At 37.4% G+C, this 11,984-nt stretch overlaps 2 protein-coding genes across 2 annotated transcripts in view; both read left to right on the top strand.

The window, feature by feature from the left end:
- Window positions 1–11,984, top strand: part of LOC117988377 (sperm-associated antigen 7 homolog) — a 396,860-nt gene that overhangs the window by 91,205 nt on the left and 293,671 nt on the right. The gene's annotated exons all lie outside the window — the stretch shown is intronic.
- LOC117988357 (N-acetylneuraminate (7)9-O-acetyltransferase) lies at window positions 268–9,922 on the top strand. The gene is made up of 10 exons (XM_034975488.2): window positions 268–579; window positions 1,081–1,177; window positions 1,871–1,974; window positions 2,483–2,639; window positions 3,916–4,174; window positions 4,637–4,866; window positions 5,254–5,535; window positions 6,142–6,460; window positions 7,050–7,291; window positions 7,747–9,922. Exons 1-10 carry the CDS (start codon window positions 447–449, stop codon window positions 8,312–8,314), a joined length of 2,391 nt encoding a protein of 796 aa, XP_034831379.1. The 5' UTR covers window positions 268–446; the 3' UTR covers window positions 8,315–9,922.

Genomic DNA, 11,984 nt, shown 5'->3' on the forward strand with positions numbered 1-11,984 from the left:
TTTTCTTTGATACCTATCCACTGAAGTATTTTGTTAAACAATATTCGACGAAAAACTATTCAATATTAAAGTAAATAAACTCACGTAAGTTCCATATCATTCTTTTCATTTTTTTCTGCGATTTCCAATTGATTTTTTACGTTGTTAGGACATTTTGTTGCAAATAAACATTTTATATCTGTAAACACCAATTTAAATTGTCAATGTGACGTCAGTGTCAACTGTCAAAATGTCAATGTGACATAAAATTGGCATAAAATGTGCTGAAAAAATGGCTGAGCATTGTTTTGTTGTGCATTTTATTAGTTTTTAAATGATAATTTAAAGTTATTTTGTGAAAATGAATAGAATTGTTATCCAAAAGCCCTGTTAAGTCCTTTAACTTTATTTATATTCCGTGAATTATCCTTTACAAAGTCTTGTTTGGTAATAAAGCGTGCAATAAAATGGGTTCGCACCCAAAAAGAAGTTCAGCTGAATGGTTTATCGACCAGTTAAATGTGGATAACGCGAAGTTGGTGGCGTTTGTTCTAGTCCTCGGGTTTATAGGATACCACGGAATATTGCATTTAAGATATGGTAATTTTTTATGTAACCTAATAACTAATACATATATAGTATACCTACCTAATAATCTAATAACATATTTCCACCCATTTTTAATTGAAGTATTAATTTGAAACTGCAAACTTCTGCAGCTAAAATGTCAATACAATTATATGGAACGATTGAGAAGGACGACGAGATGAGAGGAGGCTATAGGGATTCCTCAATGCCCAGTAAGTCCTTTGAGTTAGGGCTCATTTGACGTGTCTTATGAGACCTTATAAGGAGGCTCAACTGGTCTAAAACCAGTTAAAAAATGTGACTACAAGGATCCCTCTCCCTCCCTCTTTCATCATCTGACCCATGAGGAAACTTATTGATTTGTAACTTAAATACTCATAAAACCATGTTTTTATTTATTTTTCTACCTCTTTCATATTATGCCTTCACCTTTGCCGCGCGAAATAAGGGTCTATATTCAGTGAAGAGCAACACAAAATATTTTCAAGTAATAAAATGTTTGAATTATTTTAGGTCCTGATTCATGTACTTGGCTATTGTCATCGGGAAGGTACAAAGGTGATCATGAATGGCAACCATATGGGTGTATGTTACACAAGTACTCCAAAACGTAAGCTTTTTTTAACATTGGTGCTGATTCTGAGCACACCTAAATTTTAGAGTATTCACATCCTCTTCTTACTAATGTAATATGAAAAGGATAGACACATTTTGACAGTTGAATATTTAATTTAGAGCTGTCAAACCTTGTGACTTGACTTGCCAGTCGCGAGCCTAATGTTTAAATTTGTAGTGTGTTCCATCCTTTTTTAGCAATATTAAAAAAAAAGATGCAGATACGCTATTATTCATATTGAAGTTTAAAATTTGTTCCTTAAAAAGAATTATAGTACAAGAAGGCTGAAATGAAATTAATTAATTTATTTAATTTTTTATTAAATGTAGGACAACTTGATTCATTTAAGTCATATGTAAATACTCTACAACCAAATCAGAAAGCTGATTCTACTAAGAAGAGCTGGCAAGAAACTGCAGTTGCCCTGACTGATATATCAACATACAGGTTCAATTGTTAAGACTTATACCGGACCTTTAAAAGTAAGGAATAGACACCTTCTTGGCAGGTGTGCTTTAGGCTGTATCATCACTTACTATTTGGTGTGTTTGCAGTCAAGCATAATATGCCTATTTAAGAAGGTAAAAAGAAAATCTAAAAACTCAAAATTCACATATAGGTTTCCCTAATAACAAACTCTCTTTAAGAAAGTATTTTAAACATTATGTATTTATGAATTTGTTCCAGGGATGCAAGAAGGTGTTTGAGGTATTTGGCATTTTGGGGCAAATATAACAGTTTTGCTTTCATTGGAGATTCAAGGCTTGAACAATTGTATGAGTACTTTATAGGTAAGCTCAACTTTTTCATCAGCAATCAAATGATGTCATTAAACTTAAGTGCCCTGTAAACGGTCAACCATGTTAGTCAAACACGCTGTCAATCAAACGCAGTTTGTTTGACAAACGCAGCCGTACCACTTCAAGCATGTTTGACAAACACGCCGTCAATCAAATTTGCCAAACACGTAGTTTGTGTGATAAACGCATCAAACACGCCAGCAGACGAATCAAATAATTTGACAAACACGTAATATTTGACAAACATGTTTGACCGTTTACGGGGCACTTTTTAATAAAATTAACTCATGAATAGTTACATGTACACACATATGTCAGTATGGACAACTGTCAGTTGCATTGCAGATTTATCGCTGTACCAAGATGAAGTTACTTTTACCCCAGATAAGAGTTCCAACAGGATTTTTTTTGTTTTTGTTTTTTTTTAATCAGACCTGGGTGGGATTCTTTAAATGCGCAAAGACGTGGGCATCATCTTATAATAGATATTTTGTTTCAGGAGTAATTAAAACTAGGCTGGACATAGATTCGTCCTACTCTACAGTGGAGCACCACATGCCCAACTATACATATGTGGATAATAAATTGAAATTGTCCATCACATTTATATGGAGCGATGACGTTTCAAAGACTATGGTAGAACAGTTTAGAACTTGGTAAGTTATGATCAGATCTCTTTCTGATTTCGTTAAGAATTTTTAAGGAATCCTTAGACTGTAGACTGTAGCAATAAGCTGAGGCAGCGCCCCGTTCGGCCAAGATAGACTCTAAGCTAGTTTTAAGAAGTGGGTGCCTGGGTCTTGGGGAACCAAGGAGCATGGACACTGGTCGGCTCCTTGGTTCCCCAGGGACTACGGCACCCTACCTGTTTCTACCTATTTGTAAATTTGGCTGAATAAAAGGTTTTTATATTAGATGTACCTTATATTATGTAAGTTAAAATATTTATAACAGTTCATCATCATCATCACGATCAACCCATCGCCGGCTCACTACAAAGCACGGGTCTCCTCTCTGAGTAAGAAGGGTTTTGGCCATAGTCTACCATGCTGGTCATATGCGGATTGGTAGACTTTGAGAACATTATGGAGAACTCTCAGGCATGCAGGTTTCCTCACGATGTATTCCTTCACCGTGAAAGCAAGTGATATTTAATTAATTAAAACACACATAACCCCGAAAAGTTAAGAGGTGCGTGCCCGGGATCGAACCCCCGACCACCCGAATCTCATTCCTCGCAGGTCTTAACCACTAGGCTCAAAAGGAAAAATGGAACCTTTATAGCATCACTTTGTTGTCTGTCTGTGTGTCAAGAAACCTATAGGGTAGTTCCCGTTGACCTAGAATCATGAAATTTAGCAGAAAGGTAGGTCTTACAGCAGACATGAGGGGAAAAATCTAAAAACCGTGATTTTGTGGTCACATCACAAGAAAAAAATTAAAATGTGTTCATGAACAAATATTGCTATTTTCAACTTTCAATGTAAGATTGAGTAACCAAGTGGGGTACCGTATGAAAGGGCTGTATTCGTACTTTCTAAAACAGATTTTTATTTATTTTTAGGCACAATAGTTTTGATTTATCATGCAAAATGTCGATAAAATACAATTGTAGTACGGAACCCTCAGTGCGCGCGCCCGACTTGCACTTGGCTGGTTTATTTTATCACTAATCAATAGTACACATTAAGTACTTTACCTGTGGGGCGATTTCGTAAAACCTGCATCAATCATTATTACAATCTCAACTGTTGTGATTGACTAAATTTGTGCGATTCTTGTTGCAACAATGCATTGTGGACAATAGTGAGCCAGCATTAACCAATCAGAGATGATTGCGATCGTGACATTGTAGCTGTCAAACAACCGCGGTAGGGCCACTAGTCCACTTTTATAAGACAACTAAAAAGTCACCATGTATTTATCTTGTAGGCAATATTCAGACCGCCCACCCTCAGTAATAGTAGCAAGCGCGAGCCTACAATTGGTAAAGAACCGCAACATAACAGAGCTAGCAATAGAGCAGTACAAGAGAAATCTAACCCAGCTGGTACAGCCCGTGGACTCGCTGGCTTCGCGTGGCACTCGCGTGCTGTGGAAGACGATGGAGGCTGTGGACGTTGCTGCACTGAAGAGCGACATCAAGATCAGCAATGCTGACATCGACGCGTACAATAGAGCCGCTTTAGAGGTGAGACACATCACCCAATAGTAAGCAGCGGTCCAAGCAACCGTTTTTCTCCACATGGTTTTTAAAGTTCCGTACCTCAAAAAGAAAAACGGAACCCTTATAAGATCACTTTGTTGTCTGTCTGTGTATTTGTCTGTCTGTGTATTTGTCTGTCTGTGTATCTGTCTGTGTGTCTGAATCATGAAATTTGGAAGGTAGGTAGGTCTTATAACAAAAAAACCGTAAATTTGTGGTTACATCACGACAAGAAAATTAAAATGTGAATATTTTTAACTTTCAAAGTAAGATTACTATATCAAGTGGGGTATAATATGAAAGGGGTTTACCTTTACATTCTAAAACAGATTTTTATTTATTTTTAGGCATAATAGTTTTTGATTTATCGTGCAAAATGTCGATAAAATACGATTGTAGTGCCTCGTTGCGCGAGCCTGACTCGCACTTTGCCGGTTTTTTTTTCAGATACTCCAACATAGTGATACGAAAATATGGGATTCCCCGCGTCTAGCCTCCGCCGCGGCGTCCTCCGGCGACGGACTCAGTATCAGCCCTACCGCCCTGAGGCACTCTGCGCAGATTTTACTGAACATGTTCTGCAATGACCACATGAACTTCAACGACGGAACCTGTTGTGCGCAGCCTGAGCCCTGCACGCAACTGCAGCTGCTTACCTTTGCGCTGTTCTTGCTATGGTGAGTACTATCCTAGATATGGTGAGTGTTGTTCTAGTTGTGGCGTGTGCTGTTCTTGCTGTGGTGAGTACTGTTCTTGCTGTGGTGAGTACTATTCTTGTTGTGGTGAGTACTGTTCTTGCTATGGTGAGTACTGTTCTTGCTGTGGTAAGTACTGTTCTTGCTGTGGTAAGTACTGTTCTTGCTGTGGTAAGTACTGTTCTTGCTGTGATTAGTACTGTTCTTGCTGTGGTAAGTACTGTTCTTGCTGTGATTAGTACTGTTTTTGGTGTGGTGAGTACTGTTCTTGCTGTGATAATAGCTATGAAATAAAATTGATTTAGGCATTGATAAAATAGATTTTTTATCGATATTTATGATCATCTTAACAACGAGTTGTCTTTCTAGCGCAGTGCTAGCCAGCATCCGCGGCGTGTGGCGGTGGTCCCAGAACATCAAACAGCGGTTAGACGGGTACTCCCTGGTGAACCAGAAAGTGGTGGTAGAAACCCCATCAGCGATGGCTGCCATTGCCAAGCTTGGCATGATCATGGCGTACTTCTATCTCTGCGACAGAACCAACTTCTTTATGAAGGAGAACAAGTATTATTCGGAATGGAGCTTCTGGTTGCCTGTTGGATATGTTTTCGCTCTGGGACTGTTCTTTACGGATGAATCTAAAACTAGTAGGTGAGTTCCTTTTTTTTGATTTAGCTATAATGCGAAATCTATATTTTGTTTATGAATTTGCAAAATGTTAACAAAGAATTATTAGCATTACCTTAACATCTTTCTTGGAACAAAAAAATACTGGGATACTATTCCATCACTTTGCACACTTGCTATATAGGATTAGATAGCTATATTCTTTAAAAAAAAGGTTTAATTGGGTATTTGACTCCAATTTTTTTATTACACTATTATAAACTAGGATAAAAATAATGACGTAAACTAAAAATAATAATTGAATCGATCAAATAACAAAAATTTATAAGCATTTAAATATTTCTGATTAGACAAAGATAGCGATATAACATTTTGACGTCACACCTTACTAATGCCATAGTAGCTTCGTGAGGTTTCATACAAATTATCGTTTTGCGAGAAAGGGATAGAAGACCCTCCCACTCCAAAATTAAAATGCCTGTAACTTTGTAAATCTTTGTTTGATTTTAATATTTTTTCAGCGTACGTCATTATTTTTATCTTAGTTTATAATAAAGTAATAATATTTATCAAATTCAAAAGTAGGAAAATACCCATTGTTTGTGATAAAGAGGGAACATTTAATTTCAGCCATTCAAGAGTGCTTCATCGCGAACAAACTAACGAATGGAAAGGGTGGATGCAACTAGTAATCCTTGTTTACCAAGTCACCGGGGCCAGCAAAGTTCTGCCCATATACATGCTAGTGAGGGCACTGGTCTCCTCCTATCTATTCCTCACTGGATACGGTCATTTCTATTATACCTGGAAGACGGGAGATACAGGCTTGGTCAGATACTTCGGGGTCATCTTTCGACTGAACTTTCTGACGGTCGTACTTTGCCTGACCATGAATCGGCCTTATCAGTTCTATAGCTTCATACCGTTGGTGTCGTTTTGGTATGCTCTGGTAAGTGTCCTTAGAATTTTTTTTTTCTGTAAACATAGCTTTATTATTTTCCCCTCCAGTTATAATATGGGTACCTTCAAGTCAAGAGTGAATAGGCATCTTCTAGGCAAGCGCGCTCCATCTTAGGCTGCATCATCACTACCGCCACCAGGTCTGATTTCAGCAAAGCGCTAGTCTATAAATTAAAAAAAAATATGGTCCAAAAGTAAGTCACAAAAATTTGAAAAATTTCTGATACACGAAAGTCACGAAAAAGCCAAAGAACTTCATCCATCCAGTTACCGACTTGGATCAACGATGCTTAACAATCGCAATCTAAATATATAAAAGGAAAAGGTGACTGACTGATCTATCACCGCACAGCTCAAACTACTGGACGGATCGGGCTGAAATTTGGCATGCAGATAGCTATTATGATGTAGGCATCCGCTAAGAAAGGATTTTTGAAAATTCAACCCCTAAGGGGATGAAATAGGGGATTGAAATTTGTGTAGTCCACGCGAACGAAGTCGCGAGCATAAGCTAGTCGATTGATATGTGTTGTCACACATCCCATGATCCACAACTAACCTTGAATAAATTGTTTTAGTTCTTCGTAATTTGGGCCCTACCACCTCACATAACTCAGTCATCAAGTCACACGATGGAAACCAAGCCTTACCAGTACCTCTACATAGCGATCAAGGTCTTTGGCCTTCTGACCATCGTCACAGTGCTGTATATGAGCGAGGTGTTCTTCCAGAAGATATTCGTGACTAGGCCATGGAAAGCTCTATTTGTTAATGCAGATGATGATATACACCAGTGGTGGTTGGATTGGAAGCAGGATCGGTAAGTTACCATCATTTTTAAGGATTTAAGGGAGAAAAAAGTCTAATTATAATTAATAAGAGAGAGAGAAAGAGAGATAGACTAGAGATTAAAGAGTTTACGCGATAGAAAGAGAGGCAATGTGGCTAATTCCGTTGTACACAATCTCTTAACTAATGTAAAATGGCACGTCTAAATCTATTGCTATCCTTTTCATAATGTTGCTTGCGGAAAAGGATAGCACTAGATTTAGACCTGTTAATTTAGTTTAGTTTAGAGATTGTGTACAAGAGAATCGGCCCCATTGTCTACATTTGATATTTTGTTCAGATTTATAAGATTGGTGTCAAGAAATTCGGTGGTCACCAAAATTACAATAATGATGTGTTATTGTAATTTTGCCTCATACTTTTATAATTTTTCAAACTTTTCGTCAAACGAAATTGTAGTAGTGAGACGTTATTATTTTGTTCCAGGTACTCAATGGCCTACGGTATAATTTTCGCCACAGCCTACCTTCTAGCCCAACGCTATAATCTACTAGACGACAACAACCATAGCAACCTATTCACTCCCGGAATATCCCTCAGCGCGACCCTCCTTGCCTTTATAGGCTTGGGCAGCTACGTCACCTTCACATTTTTCTGCACAAACACTTTCGACTGCAACGAAATACACAGCTACGTTACATTTTTACCCATAGTCAGTTATATTTTACTCAGAAATGTTTCGGGAGTGCTCCGAACCCGTCATTCAGGTCTATTCGCGTGGTTCGGGACAATAACTTTAGAATTATTCGCGAGTCAGTCCCATATATGGTTAGCAGCGGATACACATGGTGTTCTAGTCTTGATCCCCGGTGCACCAATTTTGAACCTAATCCTGACATCCTATATATTTATATTTACCGCGCACGAAATACACAAGTTAACGGCGATAATTTTACCATATGCGGTACCGGATGATTGGAAATTAGTTTTGAGGAATTTTGCCATTTTTCTGGCGATTTTGGTGCCGATTGGCATACATGATGGCATGTTTTAGAAGACTTACTTCAGTCTTCATTGTGTCTCAGCTGATAGGCGTCAGGTGCTGGGCATAGGCCTCTTGAAAAGGTTTACGAACTCCATGGGGTTGTGACGCTTTCTATCCAGCAGTTTTCTCAGAAATTTGTGATATCCTCTGTTGACTTTGTGGGTTGTCTAACAACACTTCCAATATGGAGTCGCTATTCCAACAGACCCTTTTTTTACGCTGGGAAATGCGTTTACGCAGAACACCGAAGCAAACCACCGCGACCCAGCCAGCGACATCTGTCAAGGCGGACCCTCCACCGGGGACCCCGGTCACGAGATCCCCACACCGCACGTCCGAGGCGCACCGACGAAGAACACTTTGAGACCCTAACTAATTTGAGTTACAACTTGTAAAGAAATATGGCAGTATCAGATTATTAGAAATCACTTTTGAGGAATTTCGCCATTTTTCTGGCGATATTGGTGCCTATTGAGATACTGATGACATGCTTTGGAATACTTGAATTAGTTGTCACAATTGATAGGCGTCCACTGCTGGACATAGGTTTCTTAAAGAGATTTCTCCACTTTTTAGGTGGTCTAACAACACTGCATTTTTCGTTTTGTGGTCGCTATGCCAGCACCCTCGTTGATTAGAGGTATAAATTGTAAAGAAACTTTAGAAGCCATTTTGAAAATTGGCAGTAGTTTTTGCATAATACCGTCATTATTTTGGTGATTTAGTCTCAATCGAAATAAATGATGATTTTTTAGAATTTAACGAATTATGGCTAGTGCTTTATATGGTTTTTGTCGCTCCTTTGTATTGAGCTTTATCTAAATTACTTACTTAAAAAATAGGTTTGACCTTTTTAAATTTTTTAGTTCTTAAGCTCTTTGCACACTGTATCTGATCCGAATCTGAGAATTCTCGAACCGTAATAGCCGTAGTACGAGTAGTACTATTTTATTACAGTTTTCGGATCGTATGCAGTGCGTTAAGAGCTTTAGATAATCGGTACACTCAAAGCCTCAGCAAAGTGAGTTATTCATAATAAAAAATGTACATAATAAATGTTGTGATAATTAGAACTAAGTTTTTGGTTTAAATTTAAAATAATAATATTATCTTTTGCGGGACTACTATCGATACAAAACTCTTTAGTACAGTTGGTGTCACCTAAAAAGGCCTTGACCTTGTACCTGCGCAGTAGATGATTTAGATATATTAGTCCCGCAAATTGCTAATACACGTGGCCACCATTTTAGAGACGTCAGCACTAGACTGAAGTTTCGAGCTGATGGTATTTTTTACTTAAATATACGTCAAATGACGTCATTTCGATGGTAATAAGACATGGTTCCAGCGGAATAGCAATTTGCGGGGCTTATACTGTAAGTGACGAAACAAAAGGTTTATAGCGAGCCAATGCGCGATGGGATAGACATTTCCGCCGTCGCGTCGTCCCTTACTTTGTACCCTCAAACCTCGTTTGATTTGTACTGCGCTTGCTCAAGTCGAGAGGTCTTTTTACGCGACACCAACTGTATCGGTGCATCCACACCGCAGTTATCTTTTGTGGAGCAACATTGTGCAACACGGTAACATTAGGTAACAATCTGTAACTTTTGTGGCAACATACTACTTACTCTTTCTACTTTTCAGCGACTGCTTTTAAATGTAAATAGCTATTCAAAATTCATTGTATATTTTATCTGATTTTTTTATAATACCTTTATATTTGTTCAGCCTGTGGCAAATTTGGTACATCTCCTTTAGAAATTATAAAATTCCAAACCCCTGCTGGGAATCAAACCTGGGACCACACTAACAAGACCACGGCGCTCACCACTGCGCCAGAGTCTTAGAGAATGAGAAAATAGAGAGAGCACCCGTGTTACGTATACACGTGCACTAGGTACATAATATAACATCTCATGCATTGGATGGTGGATGGTCTCCATCCGAAATATCGGTTGGAAGGAGTATTATTATTAGCGGCATTCCGTGCGCGGAGTTCCCCTAGATGTGTCCTGAGCCTTAGAATAGCGAGTGTGATTTATTTAAACTAACTAGATAGGTACCTAGGCACATATTTACTTACCTATTTTAATAAAATTTTTATTAAATTTGCATTTTGCACGATTTTTGTAAATATTTTAGGCAACAGTGTAGGTATGCGTGTTAGCGATAGATGAAAACTAAATAGTAATTAATTTGGTAGGTGTTTCGATCCATACAAAAATGCATGCAGTTTTGAAAAAATAAGCTTTTTTATATTTTTAGATACCGCTGATTATCCATTCTAATCAATATTAATATTGTAAATGCGAAACTGTAGGTACCTGTCTATCTGCTAGTTTTTCATGGCCCATCTGTTTAAGCGATTTTGTCGAAATTTGGTACAGAGATAGCTTGCATCCCGGGAACATTAGGCTACTTTGTTCTATACAATCAAAGTTTCCACGAGATTTTTAAAAACCTATTTTCCTAACCTATTATCTAGTATCCATTTATTAATAACAAAAAATAAGATCTCAACTTATAAGATGATGTTTTATTTAACAGGTATTTTATTGTTTAAATGCAAATATATGCAATAATATATTCAGTATTAGCCTAATATTGGGACCGATTCTCTTGTTCACAATCTCTAAACTAAACTAAATTACCTAACAGGTCTAAATCTAGTGCTATCCTTTTCCGCAAGCAACATTATGAAAGGGATAGCAATAAATTTAGACGTGTCATTTTAGTTTAGTTAAGAGATTGTGTACAACGGAATTAGCCACAATATGCTTGTTATTTATCTTTTTAAATTTAATAATAAAACATACGTAATGCACATCGATATAAATGACAAGATATGGTCAAGCGAAGAACATTTTTCACGGTTTTGGAACCAAATAAATTAGCGCCACCTCTTAGATACTAATGAACGACCCGTTTGAATTCCAGACTGAGGCTGCATTGGTGCTAAAGCACCACTGAGTCGGTGCCATTTTGTTTGTTCAATAACGCTGTCCATACGAAGTAATATATATAAGTCCATGTTAATGCATAATATTATAAAACAAAAACTGTGATCAAAAATACACACGCGCGAGCTAATCTTTGTAATTTATTATATTCTAGTAATTTATTTCCTATGTACAAATGTAATAAATAATTTGATTGATTAATTTTATTTTGTTTTATTTAAGACTCTTAAGGTGACGCAGGACGCTCGACCGAAATTGGCAGCGCACGTGGGTAACATGTTTGCTTTTCACTTGACATTGTATGAGAAAGTTGAGAGGCACGATGATTTTCACCGAAATCAAACGCGCGAAAAGGGTTTAAGAAGAGTATTTTTGAGAAAAAACTGCTGAATTTATGTTTGCAAAGTAAAGTTATTTCAAGTAATGAATAAATAAACTACGTCTAATGATAAATTGTTTTAGAATTTTCATATCCCTAACCTTATTTATTTACATCCAAAGTTGTCATTAATTTAGTGTTAAAATAGGAATCTTTTGAGCCTCGTAACTTTTAAATCAATATTTTTTTCAATGTTTTATATATCAATAAACCTAGATAATGACGAGATAAATCGATACAATTCTTAGTTTTGTGCGTACAATATCGAATATTGTTGTAATTTCCCTCCTACGTTTGTATGAAGAAAGCACTGAACTGAGTCCCCTTAAGACTATCG

Source organism: Maniola hyperantus, chromosome 14, assembly GCF_902806685.2.
Source record: "Maniola hyperantus chromosome 14, iAphHyp1.2, whole genome shotgun sequence".
Lineage (NCBI taxonomy): Eukaryota > Metazoa > Arthropoda > Insecta > Lepidoptera > Nymphalidae > Maniola > Maniola hyperantus.

Excerpts from the sequence above, each read along its gene's own strand:
- LOC117988357 (XM_034975488.2), top strand. The coding sequence starts at position 447 with ATGGGTTCGCACCCAAAAAGAAGTTCAGCTGAATGGTTTATCGACCAG. Across the intron at positions 6,461-7,049 it reads TGTCGTTTTGGTATGCTCTG|TTCTTCGTAATTTGGGCCCT; the intron begins GTAAGTGTCCTT and ends AAATTGTTTTAG. Across the intron at positions 7,292-7,746 it reads TTGGATTGGAAGCAGGATCG|GTACTCAATGGCCTACGGTA; the intron begins GTAAGTTACCAT and ends ATTTTGTTCCAG.